The sequence below is a fragment of the Perca flavescens genome, chromosome 2 (assembly GCF_004354835.1).
Source record: "Perca flavescens isolate YP-PL-M2 chromosome 2, PFLA_1.0, whole genome shotgun sequence".
Taxonomy (NCBI): domain Eukaryota; kingdom Metazoa; phylum Chordata; class Actinopteri; order Perciformes; family Percidae; genus Perca; species Perca flavescens.
In genome coordinates, this window is record NC_041332.1 from 32,473,177 (window position 1) to 32,500,905 (window position 27,729).

The 27,729-nt window shown below is 39.7% G+C and overlaps 3 protein-coding genes and 1 non-coding gene across 11 annotated transcripts; 2 read left to right on the plus strand and 2 right to left on the minus strand.

The window, feature by feature from the left end:
- Positions 1 to 1,075: 1,075 nt before the first annotated feature.
- Positions 1,076 to 3,965, minus strand: LOC114562024 (uncharacterized). 4 transcript variants are annotated; one of them, XR_003693425.1, is made up of 7 exons: positions 3,820 to 3,962; positions 3,533 to 3,584; positions 3,405 to 3,421; positions 3,221 to 3,312; positions 2,882 to 3,018; positions 2,550 to 2,773; positions 1,076 to 2,460 (listed from the first exon to the last, which is right to left on the minus strand). XR_003693425.1 is itself a non-coding variant. In XM_028588259.1 (6 exons), the coding sequence occupies exons 1-6, from the start codon at positions 3,840 to 3,842 to the stop codon at positions 2,346 to 2,348; spliced, it is 708 nt and encodes a 235-aa protein (XP_028444060.1). In that variant the 5' UTR covers positions 3,843 to 3,964; the 3' UTR covers positions 1,076 to 2,345. The 4 variants fall into 4 exon arrangements, 2 of the variants coding, with proteins under 2 accessions (XP_028444060.1, XP_028444051.1); XR_003693424.1 differs by having other exon boundaries at positions 2,878 to 3,018; positions 3,221 to 3,421; positions 3,820 to 3,965; XM_028588259.1 differs by having other exon boundaries at positions 2,594 to 2,773; positions 3,221 to 3,421; positions 3,820 to 3,964.
- Positions 3,901 to 22,064, plus strand: LOC114562002 (interleukin enhancer-binding factor 3). 4 transcript variants are annotated; one of them, XM_028588217.1, is made up of 20 exons: positions 3,902 to 4,034; positions 4,539 to 4,678; positions 5,150 to 5,261; positions 5,721 to 5,932; positions 6,076 to 6,250; positions 6,384 to 6,531; positions 10,092 to 10,183; positions 11,354 to 11,449; positions 11,593 to 11,704; positions 11,793 to 11,890; positions 12,283 to 12,391; positions 12,486 to 12,638; positions 15,127 to 15,317; positions 15,992 to 16,111; positions 16,321 to 16,452; positions 19,296 to 19,466; positions 19,773 to 19,899; positions 20,008 to 20,046; positions 20,271 to 20,612; positions 20,794 to 22,064. In XM_028588217.1, exons 2-20 carry the CDS (start codon positions 4,575 to 4,577, stop codon positions 21,009 to 21,011), a joined length of 2,751 nt encoding a protein of 916 aa, XP_028444018.1. In that variant the 5' UTR covers positions 3,902 to 4,034; positions 4,539 to 4,574; the 3' UTR covers positions 21,012 to 22,064. The 4 variants fall into 4 exon arrangements, with proteins under 4 accessions (XP_028444040.1, XP_028444018.1, XP_028444032.1 ...); XM_028588231.1 differs by having other exon boundaries at positions 5,739 to 5,932; XM_028588224.1 differs by lacking the exon at positions 3,902 to 4,034 and adding an exon at positions 4,044 to 4,170.
- Positions 13,537 to 13,645, minus strand: LOC114549050 (U6 spliceosomal RNA). The gene has a single exon (XR_003691500.1). It is a non-coding gene; the product is annotated as a U6 spliceosomal RNA (small nuclear RNA).
- A 561-nt stretch (positions 22,065 to 22,625) lies between the features above and the next one.
- acp5a (acid phosphatase 5a, tartrate resistant) lies at positions 22,626 to 27,655 on the plus strand. 2 transcript variants are annotated; one of them, XM_028588288.1, is made up of 6 exons: positions 22,626 to 22,898; positions 23,449 to 23,539; positions 23,646 to 23,845; positions 23,940 to 24,064; positions 26,353 to 26,698; positions 27,230 to 27,655. In XM_028588288.1, exons 2-6 carry the CDS (start codon positions 23,449 to 23,451, stop codon positions 27,467 to 27,469), a joined length of 1,002 nt encoding a protein of 333 aa, XP_028444089.1. In that variant the 5' UTR covers positions 22,626 to 22,898; the 3' UTR covers positions 27,470 to 27,655. The 2 variants fall into 2 exon arrangements, with proteins under 2 accessions (XP_028444089.1, XP_028444080.1); XM_028588279.1 differs by lacking the exon at positions 22,626 to 22,898 and adding an exon at positions 23,173 to 23,276.
- Positions 27,656 to 27,729: the final 74 nt, after the last annotated feature.

A 27,729-nucleotide genomic window follows, 5' to 3' on the forward strand; every position in this document is an offset into this window, starting at 1 on the left:
GCAAATTGTTTTGATCCAGGCTTGATTCAGTTTCCTTACTAGAGTACGTGTCTAGGCAGGTAGTCTGGCTCTAATGTGACGGCTTTTAGACGAGGTGCAGTGTTTTACTGAAATGCTACTATTATTACCAGTTTAATTTATCCATTTCCTCCCCTGTATCATTTCTTCCAACCACATTTGCGTTGTCTGCGACTGAAACATTTGTTCCTTCTTATTCCACATGCCTGTCCAAAAAGCTTTCAGCCAGTTGCAACTAGTTGGAAAACAGCCAGTGATATCTAGATGACTCAATTTGAAGTGCTCAAATAGCACTGTGCTGGTGTGTAACTGACACATACACATCCTGCATTCTGTTCACCACCTAGAATATGTAACAATAATACATTAATACAAATTAAATAACTATATACAGTATATGGGAAATGTGCGCCAAGTGAGTACCTACAGTGGTGTAGTCTACGTGATTCGCAGGTATACGCATTATACCCAAAAGCTCCAGAATTTTCATATACCCACTTAAAAATGCGCAATGGCACGTAACAACATACTTTCCATTATAATTTTGATATATTTTGAATTGTCATCTGTGTTTTATTTTCTTCGTATAGGCTAAATAAAGGTATTTCCACCGTAAATTGGTGCATAAAAGTGTGTCAGAATGCAGGAAATGAAGTCTTTGACGCTAACAATTTCCCTGGGGGAGGACACCAAGACCCCCCACTGTGACATGTACCTCCCTCCACCCCCACCCCAAAAGGCCCATTCTGGCCCATACATATACAGTACAGTATACTCACTACAATACATTAGACTAGATCACTGCCTACCTACATCTATCACTGACAGATCCAGCTCCACAAGATGACATTAGGTTATGTCTTGATTTTTTCCCCCTAAAATGTAATTCCTAACCTTACAGTGTACTGATGGTTATCCATATTATCACTTTACAAACAAAACAAAAACAGCTTCTTTTGGCTTTTTTGTGGCAGATATTTCTTTTCCCCAGTTTATAAGGGTATATACTAGACCCCACCACGACCTCATTATTATTTTTCTAATCTTTTATTGCAAAACAAGTGCAATGACAAATAACAACAGACACCAGGGGAAGTGGTAAATAAATACCAAGAAGAAGAAAAAAAGGATGTAGCAATTCAGGCAATGAAACTAATGTAATTTGTATGTATTGTTGCATTTCATTCACACACACAAAAAAAATCGTTTAAAGGTTTTCGGTTAGAGAATAAACTTTTATGTTGGCAAAATTTTGCTACTAAAATGATTTATGATATATTGTTTTTGTTCTGAAATGCAGACATCATAAAAAAATAATTTTGAAAAAATTAAAAAAACAGATACAGTATTGGGCAAATATAGTTGAGTTAAATATAGATAAATTATCAAACACAGGAATCTTTACATATGGAGGAAAGTACACATTTTAACTCTCAAAACCCACTTACTGCAATTAACTCTAAATTCAAAAACATTACAGCTTTATAATCTGTGCAATCAATTCAAACGTAGCTAGCATCAGTCTTAGCCTCTGTGATCTTCCACTCATGTGTGCTCTCTCCTCCTTAGTCTGCTAAGGGAGAGAAGTACACCAATGTAACTGTACCTCTGAGGAAGATAGCAGCTAACTGTTTCCTTATGTTTCTTTTTTGCTCATAGCTCAAGAAACAAAAAAAAACACAGTTCAAATAGGACAGCAGTGCAGTAGCTTCTTAAATAGGTTCCCAGGCAAAAGCCTGCCAACAACCAATTCATAAACCATAAAAACATTGTCAGATTACATTACTGTCCCCACTTTCCACACTGTTTTCTGGATGTGAGAGGTGTATTTGTTTGCCAGTTGAGTTCAAATACCAACAATCTTTGTGCAGCATCACTTACTGCACCTTTAGTCTGGGTGAGAAGAAACAATTGAGACTTAAACACTAAACACATTAAAAGTGTTTAATAAAGAAGCCAAATACAAACAAACTGTGTGTGTGTGTGTGTGTGTGTGTGTGTGTGTGTGTTTTTAGAAAGATGACAGATTGACAATTCATTCTTTCATTCTGGCTGGCTTTTGCGCTCCGACCCAGAGTGTGCCGGATAATGGGGAGCTTGTGTTCGGACCCTCTTGACTGGCTGGCTGGCTGTAAACATGGTCAGGTCCTGCCGTTACCTTGGCAGGACGTCTCGCCACTGCTGTTGGTTGTGCATGAATAGTAGAGCCAGCATGCCTGGCTGCCCTACGGATGGCTACAGTTCTTACAGATGCCAAGCTAGTGTTTTTTGAGCAGCCAAACATATGTAAGGCTGTCATGATCTTTGACGGATCGTCTTTTATTGTTTTAAAGGCCTTTACTGCAGCTATTGAGGAGGCTGTAAAAGATGCATCGCTGTTGACCATGGCTGACAGCTCCTGGCACATTTCCGCAAATCCTGCTGCAGCATCTTGATGTGATACTGGAAAACAATACAAATAATAATTAATGCAACAATAATAGCTTGATTAAAAGAAAAAAAGCAGAGTACTTGTTATCACTGCAACCTACAAGACGGGGATTGGCAAGATAGGGTCTGCAGGGATAGATCGTACTTCATCTCATCTAAGGCTGAACTTGGGCAGCGTCCTGCTTCAAAAAGCTTGTTCAGTTTAGCTTTTGTGTCATTCCCAACATCACAGTGGCTCAGTGCATCAGCCACGTAGACGTTGTGGTTGTGGTCACTGCAGATGGACACGATTGTGGGGAAGGTAGGCACGTGAGGGTCCTTGCTTCTGAAGAGACAGACAAAAATGCCATGTTCTTAACTGTGCAAGACAGGACAACAGTGCTAAACCTTGGGTACATTAAAAGGCATAATATTAAGAGTAGGCCTTACTTACAGACTCTGCCTGCCTCTGCTCACTTGAGTGCGTAGGAGTGTCACAGTCATTTTAGCAGAGCAGTTTGTAATCTGGCTTCTTCTGCCTGCCGCGTTTTCTTTGCGAGGTCTCGTATTGCGTTGGCATCTGAAGTCCACCTTAAAAAGGACAATATACAGGCATTATTTTAGGTCTGTCGAAATAATCTTGATTAATCCTCTCTTTCACATGATTTATTGTGATGTCTGCGATGGTCATTGTAGTTACACATATTGGTTTCCTTCTCCTGCAAACTCTGGGAGAACTCATTCATACTTGTAGGTACGATAAGAATTACAACTACCACAAACGTTAAGATACCTTGAAAAGAACTTTCTGGCCCTTTCTTGGATATGTTCGGTCCACCCTCCAGGTGACTGTGTGACTTTTCAGCCACAGCTTTATATCATACTCTGTGTACAAGGCCAACCGAAGAATGGCCCTATAGTTAATATGATCACCTGTCTCACTTAATGTTTTATAATCACATACATGGTAATCATACCTGCCTGGCAGACAGTCCTGTGAAAAACAACAGAATCACATAACGTTATCAATATTAAAATCGTACACTCTTTATTTTTAACAGAAAAAAAAGACATTGGGTTATTATCATAGATATTGTCAATGGACCTTCAAAGCAGGAAAGTCAGAAATGTTCTGCTTGGGGTTGATGCAGGCAAATCTGAAGAGAAAGATTATATATTTTAGAGTTGTTATTTAAAATATCGTTGGCCTATGTAGAAAGAGAAAGTTATCTATAGTAAAATTAACATTTCTAAGGACAGAAACGGGTTAGCTAGTAAAGTTATCAGTTAGCAACAGTTTCGTTAACGTTAACTATGATGACTTTGGACTTCGTTTTCACTAACTAATGCTAACGAAAACATGATAGTGAAATAAAAATTATTGTAATTTACCGTTTTCCTTTACTGAGAGACATGATGCTATAACGACATCATGGATGTATTAAGAGAACGAACGACATCGATGCCTTCTAGCATCCATTTTAAAAAGGTTGTGTAGCGACGTCATATTCAGGCGACCCTTTGATGGTCAATAGCCATATTAACGCGATAGCTACGTTACTGCGAAAAGCTCTTGTCTACGCTGTTTTATTCGCTCGTTGTAAAAGGTAAGGTAAAGGTAACTGCACAAACTAACCTTAAACAGAAGTCCGTGGTATTGTGCAAAATCGAAATATCGAATGCCAAATTGACAAAAAATAGCATTGGCATGCTGGTCAACGTTAGCTAGCTCGCTAGCATTAGGTAAGTGGGCGGTCAGTGCTAGCTAAACATTAGCTAGCTAACTAAGGTAGCTGTGTGTTTGTCGCAGTAACGTTACCTTTTTTCACCATAGGATGTGAGGACAAATTACGGGACTGCTGTATTAATGTTAGGTAATTTGTGGCAAACTAAACTACTAATGCACCGTTGCTTATTTGTATCCTGAAGAGTCTTTTGTGACTTGAGCGTTAACGTTAGCTTGTTAACGTTAGCTAGCTAGCTGTCAGCAGAACATGCATGTCGAGTAACGTTGCTAATATCATTCATTACACTTAATTTGATTGTATAATGCCAGTGATCTACCAGTTGTGCACAGACTAACAAAGTTTGTTTCCCGCTTTTTAATATAGGTGGTAACGTTACTTCTATCTGAAAGTCGTGACAGGATGGCTGCAGCGCATTGGGATGAGCGCCAGGCGTATGAGGAGCTGCTGTACTGGGACAGCCTGATACAAGAGGGCCACCGCCTCCACCCGCAAGATTTTGATAGGTAAACACGCACATTAAATTAAAGTAAATGCAAGGCATTTAATTTCTATAGCATAATTAATTTTAAGTTCTTTACATCAAAATGCATACAAAAAGTAACCAATGTACAGGAGAATACAACTAATCACTTTTTTTATAATTTTAATTCAATCATAAAAAATCGATATAAAAGAGAAAACACACAAATGTATCAAATCAGAGAAAATAAGAATTTGCAGTTTGCATTTAAACGTGAGTAGCAGTGAAGTGGCAGGTAACGTGAGTTTGCCACTGAGCTGATCAGTAAACTATATATACAATTTTGTTGTCATAGCCTGTTATTAAATATAGAATTATATAATGAAGCACTGTGGGTAGATCAAGCTGTTGAAAAATGCTGATTGTAGTGTTACTACGTTGTTGTAGCACCTGCTTTTGACTTGAAAACTGGAGTTGTCTTCAGAGCTGTCCTCATTTTATTTCCTTCCTCCAGGTACGAGGATCTGCGTTACTGGTATGACTGCCTGTGCTATGAGGAGGAGCTGAGACAATACCATGATTACATCACTGCTATCGAGGAGATAGAGGGTGAACGGCACCATGAGGTTGTTGTTGTTTTACTTGCTAAATTGTCCCCCAATGACTTGATAATCCATAAGCTTTTTTTAATTTTTTTTTATTTGAGTCATTTAACCCACTTCTTCAGTCCTCCACATTAAGACTGAACATCTAATGTTTTCCAGTTTCTTTTGTACTTTGTACCAAAAATATTGCTTTTCCTCTTGCACGAAAGCTCTATCTGGTGCATGTTTCTTTTCCAAGTTTTTTTTTTTTTTTTTAAATCATGCACTTCCTTACTATTTCTATTTATATTATACTTCTCAATTCTATTTTTGCTTTACATGTTCTATGATATCTTAGTAGCAATAATCTGAATTAAGACCATTACTGCTTTAATGACGACTAAAAAATAATTTCTTAATAAATGATTACAGTATATAAACTAAAGGTACATTTGCTCACATCTACACTGTGTTCTTTTCTCCAAAATAAACCTCACTTAGTCTGATTTCCATATTAAGGAACCTGTGGCCCCACGGGTGCACATGGGGCCATATGAGCGGCACACGATGGCCAAACACTCTGAAGTTTATCCTTCACCAGAGGAGCTGGATGCAGTACAGACAATCATCTCCAGTGTGGAGTGTGCCCTCAAGATTGTGTCTGACCAGATGGATACTCCGCAAGATAACCAGGGAAATACAGAGACGGGGAGGTGAGCGAGGTGTCTAAATGGCGTTTGTCCCAATCATTTAAAAAGTATACATACTTTAAAATTTGTCTTTTTAACTCAACACTTTATTTTTTTTTATTTATTTATTTTTAAATAATTAAATTGTTCTGATTTCCTCTTCACAGTGCAAGCGGTGATTCACAAGAGCGTGTCCTGCGTGGGGTTATGAGGGTCGGCCTGGTGGCCAAGGGACTCCTGCTGACGGGAGACAAGGACCTGGAGCTGGTGCTGCTTTGCTCCAGAAAGCCTACCATCACCCTGCTTAATCAAGTTGCTGAAAAGTTAACTGAACAGTTAGAGGTAGAATTGAGTACCTACAGTTATTTTGTGCCATTCTCCATTTTAAAAAAATCACAGAATTAGGAAAGCAAAAAAGGAATCTTAATATCTAAGAAACAACAAAGACCTAACATTTAGTTTCTCTTTTTAATAGGCAAGTTCAGCGGGGATTTATACAGTAAGCCAGTGTCCAGGGGATGCAGCCCTTGTTGTGAATAGCACTGAGTCAGCCCTGACTCTCACTATCCACTTGACATCACCACTTGTCAGGACGGTGCAAGAGAGTAAAACAGCAGAAGAAGGTACGTATGTTGGTCAAGTCTCCAACATCAGCTACCACAGGCCTGATCTGTGTGTTCTCAGTATGCAGACACTGTACTGCTCCACTGATCTGTAGTTCTGTACTGACAACTGAAATGCCACACACGTCCATCTTCTTCTCATTTACCTTCAGTGGAGCTTGTACAGTGACTGTCTCAGACCGATGCCTGTGAACAACCAATGAATGTTGGCTCTTCACTGCCTCGAGAGTCCTGGCGTCGATTTGGGACAAACTGGCGCTTGCCAGCACTACATTTCCTCTGTAGTCGCTGATACACTCTGCACATGTTGTTGATAACAAACAATGCCACAGTTATAAAAAAACTGTTTTACTCATGTTGAATTGTTTTCATGTTTTAAAGTGAAGGCTTTTCAAGAATAACAAGCTAAAGCGCGTATTGCATGTACTTGATGCTGAACATGTACATTTGGCACCAGCTGCAGCAAAACTGATAATTTATAAAGCAGAGAACGGGGACATTTCTATGGCTTCTCTTTGGATCATTTAAATGCAACCAGACAGGATAAAAGTAGTAGTAAACTAAATCACGGTTGTTGGTGTATAGATGAATGTGTTTGGTTAGTGTTTGGTTTTTGTTGAGCTTCTGTGTTGATCAGCATGAGCTTTATTTACATGAGTCTAAAGTTTTAATGATGGGAGTGCTTAAGCCCCACATACAGAACCATACCGCTCTCAGTGCAGTTTTAGTGCATTTACTACAGTGCACACTGGGCCTGCACTTAAAATAGTGTAATAATTGTGATCTTTATTTTAGCTTCCACAATCATTCAGACTTGATCAGTTGCAGCCCTGACTCTGTGTTTTGAAGGGCTTACACTGGTGCATCACATTAGGTGCTCCCTATTCACAGGTACACTTTATCAGTAGTACCCGTGCTGGACCCATTCATAATGAGTCAGCCGTCACTCTGAGTAGCATACGCTGCAGTCCATCACACTCTCCCTATGTCTTTCTGTATATATAAATATATAAAATCTCCATCCTAGGCTATTTATTTCAGATAACTTTCATTTACATGTGTTGCAGCTGTATATTTTCAAACTGATAAAGGAAACCCTGTCTTTGCATTTTATTTTAATCACAACCTTGTGAAAAGTGGCTTTGACTTAAAACTGAACATTTAGCCCCCTTAGTAAAAATATACAGAGCTATATATCGTGTATTGTCGTTCAGCGTTTATTTTTCTATTCAAATATTTGAATATTAAAATATATTAAATATTTTCCACACAGCAACAAACACAAACCTGCAGAAAACTCTGTAATGAAACATTATCTAACAAGTGTATTGCAAGTGTTGCTCTGTTGTAAAGGCTAACGTTGCTTGGTTAGCAGAATGACATCATGTTAGAAAGCACAATCAACAATTTGTCATAAACTAAGTAACAATAGTGTTAGCCACAATGTTAACAGCATTGATAACTAAGCCAAACAGTGCTGCCACTACTATTTAAGGGATTTATAAGCAACCTGTTTCTTGCAGATTGTCACATTACTGAGAATACAGCTGTTAGAAGGTAATATATGAAGTCAAAGCTAACGGACAGCTGTAGGGCAGCTAACATAATCTTTAGCTTTTCCATGAAGCTCCTAATAACTCGCGACGCAGCTAGGAAACCAGAACGACCTAACTATTGATAAGCTAAGCATTTTGGCTTGGTGGATGTTGATTTTAAAGTCATGTTAAAACTATTTCCCATCCTTTTTCTGATTTCCAGCCGCAGCTTGTCACTTCCCTTGTACTAACTTTACTCAATACGTAACGTTGGCTCACAATGCTTTGTTTCTCACTCCCGTAACTTATGTTCATCAGACATGAGAAGAGGGAGTTTATCTTACGTTAGCTAACCTATTTATATAAAAAAAAAAAATCACATTCAATTTTTTATTTTTTTACTATTCAAATTATATTCGACTTTTGGAATTCGTTCCAACAGTCCTAGTGTAAACTTATTGTCCCATTAGGGACTGTGCTAACTAAGGCTGGGCGATATGGACAAAATCAAATGTCAAGATATTTTTGACCAAATACCTCTATCAATACCGCAACGATATTGTTGTGTTGACTGTTGGTGCTTTAAAAAAAAATTTACACATTGAGATTTTTGATAAGTAATCATCAGTAATGTGGATATAATGACAAAGTGGGTAAAGGTAAATAAGAGAACAGTTACAACAGTCTGGTAAGTTCAGAAAATGACATAACTTCACTGTAATGCAGCCTTAAAAACCAGGAAAAGGCAACACTTATGCCATATCAGGATATTAGGATATCCAAAATCTAAGACGATATCTAGTCTCATATCACAATATCAATATAATATCGAAATATTGCCCAGCTCTAGAGCTAACTGTTTGCCAACTGACCCTTAGCAAACCCATTACGTCAGACAGCTTTATTTTCCCTCTTCAACCCCTTAATTTCAATAACTTTGTTATTGAATGGGATGATGTACAGTGGTGTTGCTGGTAAATGGAACAGTGGAGGGAAATGGAGAGAAGCTGCAGGAGTTATTGTGACTGAGCTTAAAATGTCAGTAAATATAAGTATTGGATGTGACCCAATATAAGGGATACCCAATAAAAAGGACATTACTTTGGTGACATTATTAGTATTATGGAATTGTATTATATTTACTGGTGTATTGAGCTTTAAGAAAATACTGTCAGTTGTACTTTTACTTTTTTTATTTATGCAACTCAATAGTTCAGATTTCCTGGGTAAGGATGTGCTGTGTCGATAATTATCATTTCAGTTCAATATTATTGCCATTATAATTTTGGCTTTTATCGTGCAGCCCTGTTGCAAGCATACTTTACTGTTGGCTATTTGTTTTTCAGTTTTTAATTTGTCCTATAACTCATTCAGCCGTTCATTTTGGTGCAGGATGGAAATCAACTTGCAGAAACTTAAAAACCTCCCTGAGGTTAGATTAGTTGAATTGGATATGTAGTGTAGAAAATGAGCTAAAACTTGCACAAAGCTGGTATGGCCTGGTATATTTGTTTTAAATTTTTCATAAGGCCAGTTAAAGCCACTTTTAGGTCAGGGACTCCATCAGTTTTGCTGCAGTGTGGGGCTGACGTGAAGATTCTCTAAATGCTTGTGATTTTCAATTGATTGCCTTTTAGTTTGTCAAGTTTTTAGGGACGCTGGACCTTTGACCAACTGGACATACTGTCTCAGGAGGGGGGGAAGCAGCAAACCCAAGCCGAGGGATAGGGGGTATTTATTGTAGTTTACACAGTGCACACATCAACAACATTCTATGTCATTTTGTAAGTACTAGTGTGTCTTTATGACATTCTTCCAATTTCACACACTGTGGAAAGGTTAACTGGCGTCTGTGACAGATGACTGTTATGCTTGTTGGGACCATAGATTTATACATTAGGTACCTGGGACCCCCTTTCCCTGCTGCTGCTGGTTTGGGGAAAGCTGCTACTCCCTGAGCTGCAAGACAGATCCGACCCCCTTGGTCAAACTGTACCTTTTCTTCTTACCCCACCTCGTCAATAGAAACGCAAACAGTCAACGATCCGCCGGACGTTCTGGACAGGCAGAAATGCCTAACTGCCTTGGCGTCTCTCCGCCACGCCAAGTGGTTCCAGGTTTGCATTCACGTCCTTATTTGTACACATTTTAAAATGTGCTCTCAGTTGTTGTTGTTGTAGTCTTCTATGATCTTACGAAAGGGAAAAGTGTCTTCAACTCCAGAGTTTTACTTGGTAACTCATAAAGAGTCATCTGCTGATCCTATGTCACATTTGGATGATTGGTATTGACACCAGCATGTACTTTGATTTATCCAAATGTCCTCTGTCAGGCTGAGCTCTCTCGATATCAACTGTTGTGCAGTTTCTCCTATTGACCACAACAAACAGCATTTGGACAAAAGTGTGAAAATATGTAGAGATGCACCGATTACAACTTTCTAGGCCTATTCCGATTTTCATTAAGTTAGGCCAGCCGATACAGATTTTAGCAGATTCCGATTTTAAATTTTTTTTAACCACTTAACAGCACACACAAATATTTATTTTCCATCTTTTCTTTAATAGAACATTTTGCACAGAACATTTTTTTGAACAGATAATGGATCACTATAAAATAGAACTATATAAATTACTCCTGGTGTGGGAAATTCACACATCTAAAGTGCAATGTTGGAACCATTTCCTTCTTTTCACATCCAATATCCAACAAAAAAAATTTGATTTGGGTTTTTGGTGTAGTCCCTCCACGGCCTACTTTTTTCTTGCAGGTGTTGCCTATTGCAAACTTGTTATATTCTTCACACGCTGAAGAATTTCCAAACCGCTGACATGTTGCAGGTTAATTCACGAGGTTCCCTACATGTGCGAGAATAGCGCGGACACACGCTTCACGCCGCAAGCGGGTACGTGCGACGCACGGCGGAAAAGTTGAGAGAAAGGAAAAGGAGACCGTGCTGTGTGTGCGTGCGTCCTTGAGAACTGTAACTCCTATAATTTATGTTGTCAGTTAATTGTAGCATTGATCAGCATGAAATTGGCATATGTCAGACTGACCTGCCAGTCATGGCCGAGCAGGTGAAAACCGACAAATTCCGGTCGCCGGTCTATTGGTGCATCTCTAATATTATGTATTAGTCCTAACAGTTGTTGATTTAAAGATAGCTCAGTTCTGACCTGTCTGTGCTTTGTTTTCTGGGTCATTTGTGGAACCTCAAGGCACAGGGTTGAGCTGACATCCGCGGTGGCAACACCTCACACTGAACTGCCTTTTGTTTGTGTCTCCAGGCCAAAGTCATAGACCTGAGTTCTGCCGTCGTCGTGATCCGGATCATGAGAGACTTGTGTAACCGTGTTCCTACCTGGACGCCACTCTCAGGATGGGTGAGGACACTCTGGTTGCGCATGTTGCAGCTAAGAGGAAGTTGTGTACAAACCAGCCTCATTTTTGGCAGCTTCTCTTTAGGTCTTTGATTGTTGGCGCTTGATAAGTACTGTCTTTACTTTGTGCTTTCATCTCCACATAGCCTCTTGAACTGCTGGTAGAGAAGGCTCTTGTTACATCTGAGAGACCAATGGGAGCAGGCGAGTCATTGCGCAGGGTTTTGGAGTGTGTTGCATCTGGAATGCTCTTGGAAGGTAAACTTTTTATTGAGTTGTCAAACCAGAATGCATGTTTATACATTGACAATAACATTAATGCACTACTTTAACTAACTGTGCAAAGATGGCCCTGGATTAAAAGATCCATGTGAGAAGGAAGCAGTTGACGCCACTGAATGTCTGACTCCGCAGCAGCGTGAGGACATCACGCAGAGTGCTCAGGTAAGGAGGATCCTATACATGTAGGCATGGGCCGATTACCGGTCTCAAGGTGTACCGTGGTTTGAAAAAGTCAAGGTTTTAGAACCACTAACATTTTCCGTTAAATCGTTCCTAAGGAATGAGCTGTTTTTTTATGAGTGGTCAAGGAGAGAAACTGCAGTTTAGTAATCCGTCTCCCTATCAGTGTGCAGTGTGTTTTTAAAAATAAAATGCATTGTGTTCAATGAAGAAGAAAAAAAACATTTTAAAGCTGTAATTGCAATACTGTGAAACTGTGATATTTCTGCTGAAGTTGATCATACCATCAGAATCGTATACCGACCCATGGTCCCTAAATACATGCACCTAAGCACACTCAGGATTTTGACCTAACTTTTACATTTTCCATTTAGTTTGCCCTAAGGCTGTGTGCATTTGGACAAATGCACAAGGTGTTGGGGATGGACTTAAAACCTCTAAAGCCACGGAAATCAATGGGTGCGGGCAGCAAAGGTGGCTCAGGTACCTAATGATCCTTTCCTTTTTTCTGTGCAGTTCAGTAAAAATCTTCCACGAAACGATGTGTTCTCAGGCTTGTTTCTGCTGTTTCATGCAGCCCAGATACCACCTGCAGGGCAGTTCAACCTGCCTGCTAAGAGATCGTACACAGAGGTAGAGAAAGAAGACGAAGAAGATGAGGAGGAACCCCAGCTCAACAGCAAACAGAGGAAGTTTCTCAAGTTCCAGAAGCGCTTTCAGAGGAAATCATGTTAGTAAAGACTATCCAAGGCCTCGGTATAGGCTGAGCCTTTTTACTGTTAAATGAACTGTAGATATTTTATATAGACTGTATATAAAGAAAGTGGCTTGACAGCTCCCCAAAAGTAAAGCCAAAACATCTTGATCATCCCCTGGTAGCTGGTTGCAGTAAAGGGCATAAACCCTACCCCATCCAAGACATCGGCCATACTTAAGAACCAAAGTGCACTTCAAATAAATGTTTCCCAAAGATGGTTTCTGTTAATTTAGGTAGTTCTCATCGCACTGATGATTGTTATGTTATGCTAATTTTTCTGATGACTTCGGGCTCCAAAATTACAACATGGCAGCGCCTGTATCCGGGATATTTTGGCTTTACTTTTGTACAGTGGGAGGAAGTGGAGACGAGTCATCCATCTTTAGATACAGTCTGATATTTTATTTAAGTCTTTACCTTGAACTTCATTACACAACTTGACCCTGTCATTGTACAGGTGTTATAATATACAACTGTATGTTGTCAATTCAACAGGGCTTATTTAAAGAAACACTGAGTTCAATTGGAGTCCTGGCTCTTTCTATTTTCCATCCAATTTAATGTTAATTTTGACAGTTTGTACAATACATTTTTTACATGCATCATCATACCCTGAGATGACAGTTTATTATGTACACTTAGCTAAATCTAATGCAATCTAATATATGTACCTAATAAATTGGCAACACAATAACTATAAAGCAAGACATCTCTGTGTGTGTGTGTGCGTGTGTGTGTGTGTGTATGTGTGTGTGTTTCTCTCCTTCGCATAGCTCGAGAACCGTTCATCCAATCTACTTCACACTTGGCGGATGTATTTCTGTAGACCCAAGGAAGTGCAGTGTAGAATCTGCATGCGTTATATTTTAATGAGAAGTGTGAATTCTTTTTAATAGTGCGTGTCATCCTTGCACCAGGGTCCATGCTAATCTCTATGTTGTTTCCAGTTAATGTGAGGTGACCTGAAGCTTTTAAGAGACAACCGGACGACTGCCTGAGTACTGATGAACTCTGTCGTGCGGAGCCAGGCGTGTGTGTGTGGTTGGAATGTTTTTGGGTGCAGGCTTGAGTAGAACACACTGTTTTGTTTTTATTTCTTTAAACTAATCCCAATTGTCCTGTGCGGCACTAAGCCCTGGATGTAGTGACGGTGCCCTTGCAAAATCGATAGCGGAAGGGGAGGGACGTGTCAGGCGTTATCCCGTTGCATCTGGCGAGGCAGACTACATTGTAGCAAACTCTTCGCTTCAGTTATGTAACTCAGAATGAACGCTTTTGTTCCCGGGAATAGGCCGTTCCAAAATAAGTCAGCGTATCGGCCTACTCTAGCATTGCTAGGGGACGCAACTATGTCATAGCAGGTGTATTGCTGAGGATCCAAGGGAGTGAAGTTTGAATGAGCGGTTCTCGAGAAAGCTGCAAACGGCAATACCAGAGGCCAAGCAATTGTACTCTTCAAATATTAAAGGATAGATTTGCATTTTTACAGCAACCTATAACCGTAACCCAGTAGCATATTGCATCAATCACATAGTGTATTAGACCACAGCATTAGTGTCAACAGTGCATATTTAGAGGTTAATGACAACATTGAACCCATTGTGACACTGGGCCCTAAACCTTCAGGAGTTTCTGCCAGAAAGTGTTGATTTTGACCCAAAACCACTATCCTTTCCTAAACTTAAAGTGTTCATATTATGCTTTTTGGCTTTTTCACTTTCCTTTATTGTGTTATATATCTATATATGTAATAGGTTTACAAAGTGAAAAAGCCCAAAGTCCACCCCAAAGGGACTTACCATCTCCAACAGAAAACACTGTTCACAAACTGCTCCAAACAGCTCTATTGTAGTCCAGCCTTTACTTCAGAGACAAACGTGGTCACTTTGGAACACCTGTTATAATGCTCGCCTAGCTGCTAGCGTGGCACACCCTTATGCTCTGCAGCTGACAAGCTAGCAGTACTTCCTGCGCATGTGCGACTCCCAACAAAGATAGTACAGTAGTGAGATGCCTCACTCTGTGGCTAAAATGGAGAGCTCAACACACAGGGTGAAAAGAGGAGCTGCAGCAATGTGCAGTACAAGTATATGGTGTTTTCTGAAAATTTAACCCCAAACCTATTCTGGTACGACCTCTAAATACAATTATGAACCTGAAAATTAGCATAATATGAGCACTTTAATGAAGAGATTTGTCAAAAGCTTTCAGGCCAACTTTTTCCCACCCTGTGTGTGTCAGCAAACTGAATCTGGAATGTTTTGACTGCTACTAGAAACTTGGTGTATTGATAACAGATCTTCTGTAAATATGCTTAAATATACGATTAATCAATATAACAAGTTTTGGGGAAGACATGAATAATGTCAAATACCCACTTATTTTTGTTGGATAAAGCGCAACATTTGATTGCTCATAATTCTTTTTCTGCCTTTTCTCTACCTGTTCCTTTTCTCTGTAGTCACAGATGATTTCAGCATGAATGCCGTAATGCGTCTGAACCAGTACAGACCTGGCCTGGAGTACCGACTTACATCGCAGACTGGTCCCGTTCACGAGCCGGTCTTCACAATGGCTGTGGACGTAAATGGGAAGACCTACGAGTCAACGGGGCCCTCCAAACGAGCTGCCAAGCTTAATGTAGCAACCAAGGCAAGATACTTGTCTACATAAGTTGCTTTAGTATTGTAGCGCAGTAGTAGCAATTATTAATGATCAATAATCAATTTATACCCAAAATATATAAACAATAACTAATACCTCAAAATGATGCATCATAAACACATACATTCGTACCACAGATGGAGAGTGATGGCTCTCAACTTCAGCTATCAGAATTAGTTTATCTTGAATAACAGCATTTAAACTTTAGTCTTTGTAAAGATTGGATATAAGGGCTCTTAGCTGTAGTCCTATATCACTAAATGCCTAAAGGTAATCATGTGGTCATCAGTGCTTTTGTCCAGCAGGCCCAAAGAGACGTAAAAACAAGCAAGACAGCATCCTTTGTCCTTACACCACAGTGTATGCTATTATATATTCAGAAGAGTGGTGCTGCCCATGTGATCACATTTCATCAGGTCAACCTGCCTTAAGACATCAGATCCTGTTCTTAAACAATACACAAAGCATTCTGTGTCTCTCTAGTCTGTAAACAACTTTGGTATTCCTTTCCCAGATTTCACGCATTGACATTGTTTAAGGACACACCACCTAGAACATATGCCTGTCTTCATTGTTGACCGTTTTTCTTCACCGTTACAGCCCACATTAAGCATGTGAATGAAGGAAGAGTTGTTCATGTTGTGACTTTTTGTAATTAACAGGCCCTGCAGGATCTCGGTCTTCCGACAGGCTCAGAATCTAAAGCAGAGACCATTAGTGATGTGGAAGGAACCCAGGAATTAGTAAAAGCTGCTAGCACGGCCTCTACTACATCAGACGACGTATGTTCCTCCCTTTGGTAGTGGTGTATTAAGAAGCCTCTTTTAAAAAAAAAAAAAAAAAAAAAAAAAAAAAAAAGCCCATGCAATAAAGCCATCTCAGCATTTGCTTTCCTCCAGTGAGAAAACAAAAAGTGAGATGTTCTAAAAAAAATAAGGGTTTGTAGTCCCGTGCGTTTAACAGCCATTGTTTGTCTATTTGCTATGAACAGAGCGGTCAGGGTCCTATCTTAACCAAACATGGCAAGAACCCTGTGATGGAGCTGAATGAGAAGCGCCGCAGTCTGAAGTACGCGCTCTCTGCAGAGACGGGGGGCTCCCATGAAAAGTGCTTTGTCATGGAGGTGAGTCAGCAGTGTCATATGCACAGGCTACCCGCGCGTCTTAAAAGTCTTAAATTAAATTTTCAAAAAATAAGGCTTAAAAGTCTTAAATTTAAGGTCCAGTGTATAACATGTTTAGTCGTTCTTTATCAAAATCTGTGTTGCCCGTTCACAAACTTGTCCTTTTTCATGAATATTTACCACCACTATCAATTCCAAGTATTCTTCTTATGGCTTGAAATTTTACATTCGCATGAACTGGGGTAGACGCTCTATATTCATGCGCCATCTTGAAATACGTTAGCCGGTAAGCGACATACAGGACATACTGCTCCTCCTTTTGCGTTTTCGCTGTCACATGATAAGCTGTAGCTGTAATACGTACTTTGAACTGCGTGGTGCGAGAGAGTTGATTGTGATGTATGATCTCAACGCTAGACGGGAGAAATTCCTACACATTGGACCTTTTTAACAAAGGTCTTAAATAATTTTTTGTCCTTTCGTAGGATTGAATAAATATCGTAACGTCATAAATAAATGCTTTGTGTGTGACTTTACAATAGGGCTGGGCGATATGGACCAAAAGTCATATCCCAATATATTTTGGCTGAATATTGATATACGATATATATCCCGATATTTTTTCCGCAAAGTGAGAGCAAATGTTCAGTCAAAGTTAAAGCCAAATATGACCTGTCACATGTAGTTTCATAGAAACCGGCTATTTCAGTGAACAGTTGCAAAATCAAATGAATAAATAATAAACAGGTTTCTTCACCTGGTTCAATGCTCAGCTGTTCAAATAACAATAAAATGTAAACAAATACTGTATAACAACAGGAGTACCTTTTTTGAAATCAAAGCTCCATAAGGTTTGTTTTAGTTTTTTCCGTTTTAAATTGTTAAATTTTTCTTCTACACATTTTCAGCGCTTATTTCTACATCCCATATTTTCTGATATAGGGCTGGGCGATATAGAGAAAATCAAATATCATGATATTTTTGACCAAATACCTCAATCGATATTGCGGCAATATATTCTAGCGTTGACAGTTGGTGCTCTCGCAAAATATCTTCACACTTAGATTTTAGATAAATAATCATTAATAATACAACAGCTAGAACAGTCTGGTAAGTTCAGAAAAGCACATCACTTCACTGTAATGCAGCCTTTAAAACCAGGAAAAGACACTTATGTCATATCACAATATTACGATATCCAAAATCTAAGACGATATGTAGTCTCATATCACGATATTGATATAATATCGATATATCGCCCAGCCCTACTTTACAATTTACCCCATGTGACTGGGATGTTAAATACGACCGTACAGGTACTGTTTACGTCAGTGTTTTATCTTGCACTCTTGACCATGGATTGTGTGTGACAGTCTATATCAGTGGTTCTCAACCTTTTTTTGTGCCAGCGCCCCCCTATCCATTATCCAGGTCCCTAACGCCCCCCATCAAATATTATGTAGGCTAAATGGCCTGAATATTAATGATTACGCCCTAATATAGGCCTATTATTGTTGTTACTATTGTTATCAAAAATAATAAAAAAATCAAATCATTGAATGACAAACAACACATGTATTAGCTTCCCAGGTATTAAAAACGCCATGTGAATAGAAATTATATATATTTACAGGTTTAAAAAAAAAAATGCATTACCACCTGGTCCGTTATGAGAGCTAAACAGCACATATCTGCGATCATCAACCACCAGAACCGGTGTATGCGCGCGCGCGCAGAGAGAGAGAGACTGTGTAGAGTGAGTCACGACACAAACGGGTGCTCAGTCAGTGTTTGCATGCAGTGTGAGAGGGGGAGTGGCCAGCGGCTAGAGCGGCAAAAGCCAATGTGTGCTTCTTTTACCTATATATTAAACGATATCTTTTGCGTTTCTTATCCAAACAACGTCAAACTTGGCACTGCACTTACTCGTGCCCGTAGCAAGAGACCTGTAAAGTTTGAAATCCATCGCTCTAACAGTTCGAGAGAGATGGATGGATGTTTTATTCAGTTATTAAGTTAATCCTGGGGGTACCCTGTATGCAAGAAACAAGACTAAAAAGATAATCAAAAGGTGTCTAGTGAACACACAAATCCATTAACTCGTCACATACTCCAGTCCAGCTACGTACAGTACACCAACGGAAATAGTGTTTTTTTTTTGTCATTGTACAGTAGAGAGACGGCAAAATAAAGCATATTTTATGATATTAAAAGTAAAGTTGGGCTTTGCTGTCGGCTTCACAACTCAGTTTTTTAAAGACAGAGGGCAGAAAAAGAGATATTTGCGCTACCCAACAGCTGCACTGAACTGCAGGCTAGAGAAGTGTGTCTCATGTGAGAGAGGGGAGTGAGAGAATTAAACTCAACTTTTTATTTATATTTATTTTTTACGTTCTACTCGTGGGATTTTACAGGTAGTTTTGCCTGTAAAACTCTGCTACTGTTCTGCAAAAGTTGACTTGCAAAAGTGTGCCGTGACCTCTGACGACTGCCCCACTCTCATTTCCAACCAATCACATAATTTGTCCCGCCCCAACTGTTAACGACCCAGGTCGTGTGCAATTCACATTGAAATCGGCCCTAGTGCTACCCTGATCCAGCCCACCTCGGGACCTGGGTTGCGAGGCCGAGACGATCGATGAGAGTTAACCCATTCAAACGCACAGTCAACCTTGGTTCAACCCTGGTTGAGCCCTTTGTGTGAAAGGGGTATTTGAAGAAGAATCATATATAAATAAATATATAAATAATAAACACTGATAGAAAGTAATGCATGTCTGTTTTAAAAGGGTAAAAATGTTGATGCATTACCTTTTTTTTATTTATTTATTTTTTCTGTGTAGGTGGAGGTTGATGGGCAGAAGTTTAAAGGTCGAGGCTCTAATAAGAAGGAAGCAAAGGCCTACGCTGCCCTCGCTGCTCTGGAGAAGCTGTTTCCAGAAGACGGAGAGGAAGACTCAAACGCCAACAGAAATTCAAGTTTTACAAAGAAGAAGGTCACCTACACCGACATGGCAAGTTATCTAGTTAAGGATGTGATCTATGGTTTATCTAGGTAATATTGCTGACCAGTCAGAGTGCATTTTCATTAGAGTGTACAAGGTATTATATAATTGCATTTACGTAGTTCCTCAGTTAAATATCTAAATTTTAAGTAAAACCTTAAGAAATTCATGTTCACTTAGGGAATTATTTCTTCTTATCTTCATATATAAATGCATCTCTGACACATTAGCCACTGCATGCACATCTCCACAAAAGCATACTCTCTTGCCTAAAAGCATTTGCCCTAACAGGCATTTGCCCCTTCTGCTCAACAGCACATCCCAGGGTTCGGCACTATCCGTGGCATTCCTTCAGACTCTGGGCCTCGTGGCTGGGGTCCCAACAGAGGTCGAGGCAGGGGCCGAGGCAAACCGTATTCTTCAGGACCCAGCTATAACAAAAGTAAATACTTTCACACTCACTAGGTGTCAGCCTTACAAAGAAAATATAAGATTCTTTTAAATACACTTAACATATCTGAATGGCCATTTCTTTTCTTTATTTTAAAAGCCAACTATAGTTATGAGGGCGTCACTGGCACAGGCTATCGTAAGTAAACCCTTTTCACTAAAATACACTATAGATTCCTTTGTAGTCGCCTTAATGTTAGTAGTAAAAGTCAAAAAAACATATATGCTGTGCATATCTTGCTTGACTCAAGTCATACTGCTGTAGGTTTCTCTAGAGATTGGTCCGTTTTTAGTTTGTTCCAAGTGTGTACAGAACTGATTTTACATAGCAGTGAGGTTGCTCTCGTTTTCTCTGTCTTTTAGATAAACTGTATGATAATAATGCAGCCAGCACCACAGCCCAAGCCCCTGACACCACTGGATCCGGCAGCAACATTGGCTACGGCACCTTTTATCCGGAGGGCAGCAGCTCCACCTACGCCTCCCCACCCGTCCCCAGCGCCGACTTCAGCACCACAAAGGGAGAAAGCTACCAGTCAATGCCGCCTCCCGCCGACCAGGAGAGCCCCTACAGCTACGGCTATGGAGATGAGAAGAAGAAGATGCTGACCCAAAGTCAGACTGAGGGCCAGGGAGGAGACTACTCTATGTACAGCACGGCTTACCCTAGCTCGGTGACGGGTGGCCAAATGTATAATAATTATGGTGAGTAAAGATGTAGCAAGTTGAAATTCCCCCCCTGTGATCATCTATATCTACTTGTCTCTTTCTACTAGTGCTTTTTTAAATGCCGACATAAAAAAATTCCTTGCTGCATTTATGTCCCGTTTCAGAAAATGCATCAGATACGATAAATAATGCCTTCTGTTTTGATCTCACTCCACAGACTGGGGGAACCAGCAAGGGTATGACACGAACCAGGGCTACGCAGGGCAGAACCAGAGCTTCGGGGCTCAAAACCAGAACTTCGGGGCTCAAAACCAGAACTTTGGAGCTCCAAACCAGAGCTTCGGAGCTCAAAATCAGAGCTTCGGAGGACAAAACCAGAGCTTCGGAGCTCCAAACCAGGGCTCATACTCTGGATACAGCAACATGAATTACTAACCATCACATTGTGTGCAACCATTCTCACCTCACTATCTTTTGAATCTGTCTCTGTCCACTCTTGATGATGATCCTGGGTTAGTACTTCTGCTTGTGTTGTCTCTGAAACTGGATTTAGTTTTTTGTGTTTTTACCTAACTTGTTAGTTCTTGGACATATGGCAACGGTAGACAGATGCAGACTTATCTTTTGATTTATCGGTTTACTTTTTTTCTGCCGCATCCTTCATCATGCCTGTGTTGACATGAGTGTAAAAAAAACAACAAAAAACATACATGGTTTATCATTATGTTTTGTTTCTAGGGTCGTGTTTTTTAATCTAGTGTACTGGTTCTGTATCAGTATGTTGTGGTCTTTATTTGAAGCCGCTTGTAGGTTTGAACTGAAGAATTATTTCTGTCCCATAAACTGCTCTAATCTTTCTTGTAAAATAAACAACTCTTATTTTGGAGCAAAGATTCTTACCATCAGTTTGCTAATTCATAGACAAATACAATGTTGCTAACATTGATCTTTTAGAGCTTTTTTTTTTTTTTGCCTTTTCAGTTACTGTGACGGATGGAGCTGTGATATTAAATGTCACAGTTCCGGTCAGAGTTGGGCTACTGTTTGTTGGATTATGAATTATGAAGGCGGGTCAACTTGACCTTCCCTTAAAAATGACTGATATTCCTCACATCGGTGTTACTGGGAATGTTTTGCAACACCGAGTGCTGTGAATGGCTTTTGCAGCGTAACTCCACAGTATCAGCCATTTATGTATTCTCGCCATGTAGCAGCGTGCATGCTCTGTATGTGATGAGCAAAGATGAGATAAAGCCTCAGTGATCGCTGTGAGGAAATGACGTTACTGAAGTTGAAAGAACTTTGGATTCCCTGGGAGAAAGCACAAGCAGACGATGTAAAATAGGCCATACACATATGTAAATGTATATTGCCAGTTTTGTAGCAGTAAGTAATATACACTAATAACATTCTTAAAGGGGCACTCCACAGATTTAATATTGCACTTCCATAAAGATTGTGAAACAGATTTAAAAAAAAAAAAAAAAAGTAAAGGAGGTTGAGATATCCTGACTTTTAGTCCCTAGTATGAGTAACGCTGCAAAAACACTGGGTCCTACATTTTCCATAGTGCCACTCGCTGGCATCTTTATTAGACTTCCCTTCCTTATAAACGAGCATATCTTTCAAATTCCAATCCACTATTTTGTAACAGGCTTGAAGTTCAATCCGAGATAACCCTAATGACATCACCAGGGTTATTTTCTCAAACTTTAAAAAGCTTCCTTCAGAGCCACAGAGCACATTAAAAAACAGTATATACAGGCGGACTGCTGGCAAGTGCTAGTTCATCATCTGTCCGTGTAAAAATGGGTCTTCTGTAGCTTGATTTAGGGCTGCAAAATGGTGCCAATGGCCTTCTAGTTCAGCAGATAATTATATGCTTGCATCAAAGTGAGATAAGAGCAGCGAGTCCTGTTTTCAGTGTGAAAATAGGGGGTTGTGGAACACAAGTTTAATCAGACCGTAAAACAAATAAAAGACTGCATTCTTTTGAGACTATACAATTTATTTTGCATGTGTTGTGCTTTATGTTAAAGCTACATTTCTTATTCCAAAATTATCCTTAAAGATGGAAAAAAGGAAGAAGGAAAACAGTGATTAACACGGAAGTGGATCAAGTGCAGTCTGGACACCCCAGCTATTATAACCATTGCGGATCACATGTGGCCCAGATGACTGGGGTCCCAAGACTGAGTCAGTGTGTGAGCAATGATCATTCATCCAAGGCTGGTCCTCCTGATATAAGACAGGCAGAAAGAGCACTGAGAGGACGGAGAGTGTCCCGTCAGGTCCTCCTGAGCACACCAGCAGCTATCAGCCGTGAGTGTTTGTTTTACTTTGGCTCTCTGACGTTAATACCTCTGAACGCTGACACCACGTCTTGGCATGTTGTTTTTCTTGTCGGGACAGCTTTGTCTTCTTTGTGATGGGAAAGGATCGGGGCATGAGATAGTGCTTTACTTTTGAGGTGTCCCTGCTAAGGCTGGAGAAGTTCACGTGATTGAATTTCTTATTATAAAAGAAGCAGACTGATTAAATGCTTTGACAAACAAGAATGTGTGACCTCTGATCCTCTCAGCCTCATGGACAGCCAATCACAAGTCACCTGAAGGTATACAAGCAAGCGCTATTGTTGTTTAGTGAAGTAGGAGAAAGAGAAAGAGAAAGAGAGAGAGGGGGGAAGCAGAGGTTTGAATGGTAAGCTGAAGCTGCGCTTTGGTTCTGCTTCCTCTTCTGGTTTCTTTGATTGTGCATGCGTTGACTTTCAGTTGTGGTTATAGCTGTTATATGTCCTGTTCTTACTCTGCGCTGTGTTCAGTTCTGCTGCTTACTGTTGATCTGATTTGGGTTTTTCTTTCTTTCTTTAAAGATGGCACTTGCACTAGCATACATCTTGATTGCTGCCATTCCTGTCGCCTACTGCTACCCTACTGCCTTCCAGGACCTGAAGCAAAGTAGCAGTAAGTATCACTTGACATGGGCTTTCATGATGAACTACTTTATATCTGTCAGGTCCTGCTCCTCAGTCTTGTCAGCTCTCTCTGATTTAGTTGTGATCCCTTACAGCAAACCGAACCTCCATTAGGTTCCTGGCTATAGGAGACTGGGGCGGAGTGCCTTCCCCCCCCTACTTCACTGATGTGCAGACAGCTACTGCTGAGGAAATGAGCAAAGTAGCAGAGCAGATGGGAGCTGACTTTGTTCTGGCCCTTGGCGATAACTTCTACTACAGAGGCGTGGACAGTGTGGATTCTCCTCGGTTTCAGGTCAGTGGAGTAAACTTGATCTCTTCAAAAAATGAGTTTAACCTGATGTGAAAGTGACATTGAAAACCCCTGGTTTCTGCTCTGAATTTGTCAGGAAACGTTTGAGTTTGTGTACACGGCAAAGTCTCTCCAAGTCCCCTGGTATGTGATTGCTGGCAATCATGACCATGCAGGGAACGTCAAAGCCCAGATCGAGTACAGCACAAAATCTGACCGATGGTAAGAACCAGCTTAAATGTTTTCTAAACTTTAAACGCTAACAGTTTTTTTTTTTTTTTTTTTTTTTTCTTCAAAATTGCTAAAACATATTTCCAACCCAAATGTATCTCAAAACTGTAAACGCAAAAAACAAATCTTCAATACCTTCACAAAACCTGACTCAACACCTCCAAACTACTTTAAACTCAAACAATGATCAACATGTAGCAACATTTTTATTTATTTTTTAAAAGGTGAGCATTAAGTTGACCCATGATTTTGCTATCTGATGTTCACAGATTTGTTAGAATATATTTAAAATGTAAATCAATGGTGTAGGCTCCTTGCTTAGAATATCTTTTCAGTTCTATTCAACAATACAAACGGTGCCAATATTTTACTGTATACAAATTGTTATAAGATTTCAAATAGTAAATTCCCTAAACCTGCAGTAACGTTTGGTAAATTTGAGTCAATACTGTGGAGGTGCTGAACAAAAGTTTAAAGCGATGGTTGCAGAAGTTGATATTGATGTCTGTATTTGTGTGAACGCTGACTCAGCTGCATTCACAGTATTGTTATCCGATTCTTTATTTCTTCAACTTTCTTTGGTTGCCTCTAACTTCTGCATACGTTAAGCTACAAAAAACATTAAAATATCACAATATTCAGCTCTTTAAGCACAATATGGGACTTCTTCAACATTTGTTCTGCTATTTATGCTTTTTAAAATGTTAAGTTTTTTTTTTTTTTATTACAATTAAAGTCAATGAGAGCAGGCTTTAAATCCTCTTCTACTTCAAAATGCTACTCCTACTTCATACTTTTACCTACAGACACCAATCAGACTTTAAACCATCCACAGAAACATCTATTCGGCTCTGTCTCAGCAGTTTGCTATCTTTAATAGTTTTTGTGAAAATTAAGTTATAAGTTTAGGGTTTCTTTCAGGAAGCTTTTAATGGGTGTGACTTACAGTGGGTGATGTCATTGCTAGAGCACGGAGCCTTAAAAAAATCATCATAGTCCCTTCTCTACAACTTGCTTTCACGCCCGCAATGTTTCCTTGTCATACAACATGTATACCTCATAACGTAGGTATGCTTGTCTACTTTCAGCCAATGTGCTCATTTAAGCAATAGGACTTGTACATTTTGCTCGGTGAGCTAACGAATTCAATTCAATTTTATTTATAGTATCAAATCATAACAAAAGTTATCTCAATAATAACGAATGGCAACCGTTCCAAATCTTCCTCCATTCGCAGCCTATGTTAAACATCCTTGACATTTCCACGCAAAGGCACAGTGAACCACTTTTTTGAATCGCTGATATGCCCACTTTTCTCAATTTTTCCACATACATTTTATATCAATGCGTTCCCAAAGGACTTGCGGTGCCGAAAATGAGGTCATTTCACTTATTCCACCTATAGTTTAGGCTGTGTGAGCCTTTCTTTCACAGGTCGCTCTGTGTCCCTTAATGCCATCAGTCTGACACAGGTGATAGGTCATTGGCTGATAACAGAGATCAAAGGGATCTCCTCTGTGTTTACAAACATGGCCACTGATTAGTAAGCATGACACAGCATTTTCGCCAGACAGTCAAATTGCAACTACTGACTAATGTCGCTTGCTTGCCACTGCTAAACCACTGTTGTAACACCTACAACTTTCATACAATATGGCTATTATTCAACTTTTAAAGTTATAAATTAAAACGGTTATCTACTTTCTACATGTCCTTACAACTTCACTTTCTTCTTAGCACATTTTAACTAGCAATCCAGTTTAGCTTTAGCTTTTCAAAAAAAAACGTTAATTATTCCATTATTTTACATTAGTGATGTTATTCAACTTGTCATTGAAATTCATAATTAAAACCATTACCACTTTTCCAACTATTCTCACTACTTCAACTTCTTACAGATTTTAGCTATTAATCCACTTCAGCAATATAGCTATTCAGCAATCACACGCATTTTCTGCAGGAAATGCATTTTCTAGTTCATAATTTTATTTTATGAGCACAAATTGTAGGTTTTGATGGGTGTATTGACAAGTTGTTGAGAAGGTGTCATTTTGTTTTTCTTGAGGGCTGTGTGCTTTGGTGAAACTGAATGAGAAACATTTGCCAAAGCAATCACAAAACTGCATCATTGAAGACAAAGTGTGATAATGTTTTCATCTTCTGCCGCCGGCACTTACCTGCATTTACCATTAGGCAACACAAAGTGCATCACAGTGCAACGGTTTTAGGGAGTGAGAATGTGTTTATTTCTACTCTGCTGCTTCTTTTACCTCCATTAGGAAATTCCCCTCTTACTACTACGAGCTGAACTTCCACATCCCCAACACCGGGAAAACCTTGACCATTATCATGCTCGATACCATAATGCTGTGCGGCAACTCTAACGACTTCTCGGATGAGAAGCCCAGAGGCCCCCTTCATGCGGGGGATGCCAACCGTCAGCTGATGTGGCTGCAGGATAGACTGGCCCGGTCTAAGGCAGACTTCCTGTTGGTGGCCGGACACTACCCTGTGTGGTCCGTGTCCGAACACGGGCCCACCGCGTGTCTCCTGCAGAAACTCCATCCTCTGCTCCTTAAATACAAAGCCACAGCCTACTTGTGCGGCCATGACCACAATCTGCAGGTTGGTTCATGCTAAATGTTGTAGATGTTCAAATTATTGACGGGTAGTGTATCCTTTTTTGTATTAACTTGTTTCAGTGTTGTTGTGATCTATTTAGAAGCAAATTGTGCTTGATAGATATAATGGATGGGACAGTAGCTTAAGGATGGTACATGAACAAATTATTTAATTAAGAAAATGATGGAATAGTAAGTTGATCTATTAATTGATCAGCATTTTTTTTTTTTTTTTTTATTATAGGGTTGTATGGTTGTTGGAAAAACAATAGATTGAAAACACTTTAAGGGTATGGGCATTTCAAAAAGGGTAGGAACAGAAAATCATTTAGCTTCTACCTACTCCTTTTCGGACAAGAGTATTTTTTTTTTTCTTTTTTTTTTTTTTTTTTTAGTGAAATACTTTATTTTATTATTATAATTTTTGTATGTTTGAAATAAAACTATTCATTCAAATGTAAATGCTTGGTTTAAAATCAGCAAGGCTGCTTTTGCCTTCAATCCCATCTTGTCCTTGTCTCTCCCCCCCATACAGTACATTGAAGAGTCTGGTGTGGGCTACGTGGTGAGCGGTGCTGGAAACTTCCTGGATCCCGATATTACTCACTGGAACCACGTACCCAAAGGTTCTTTGAAGTTCTTCACTGGCCAAGCTTCAACTCGGGGAGGCTTCGTCCACGCTGAAGTCACAAAGGACAAGATGATCGTGACCTTTTTCCAGGCTAAAGGAACCTCTCTCTATCGCACCGTGCTCTCCCAAAGGAGCTTTGAGTAGACCAGCTCGTCACAGGGGCATTCAAGTTTTTAATTGCAGACTGCGCTGTCTGCAGAGATCAGTGTAACTGCTGTTACTGTTTTTAAAAATTTCAAAGTAATCGTAATGCACATTTTAAAAATAATTGACCAGTTTTACTTGTACATTTACTGTGTGATAATGAATAAATGGGGTTTCTAACAAACATGCCTGTCTTAATTAAGTTTGACTTTAAACTTGCAGTGATTGCTTCAATTTGCTTAGAGTAGAAGGGGTACAAT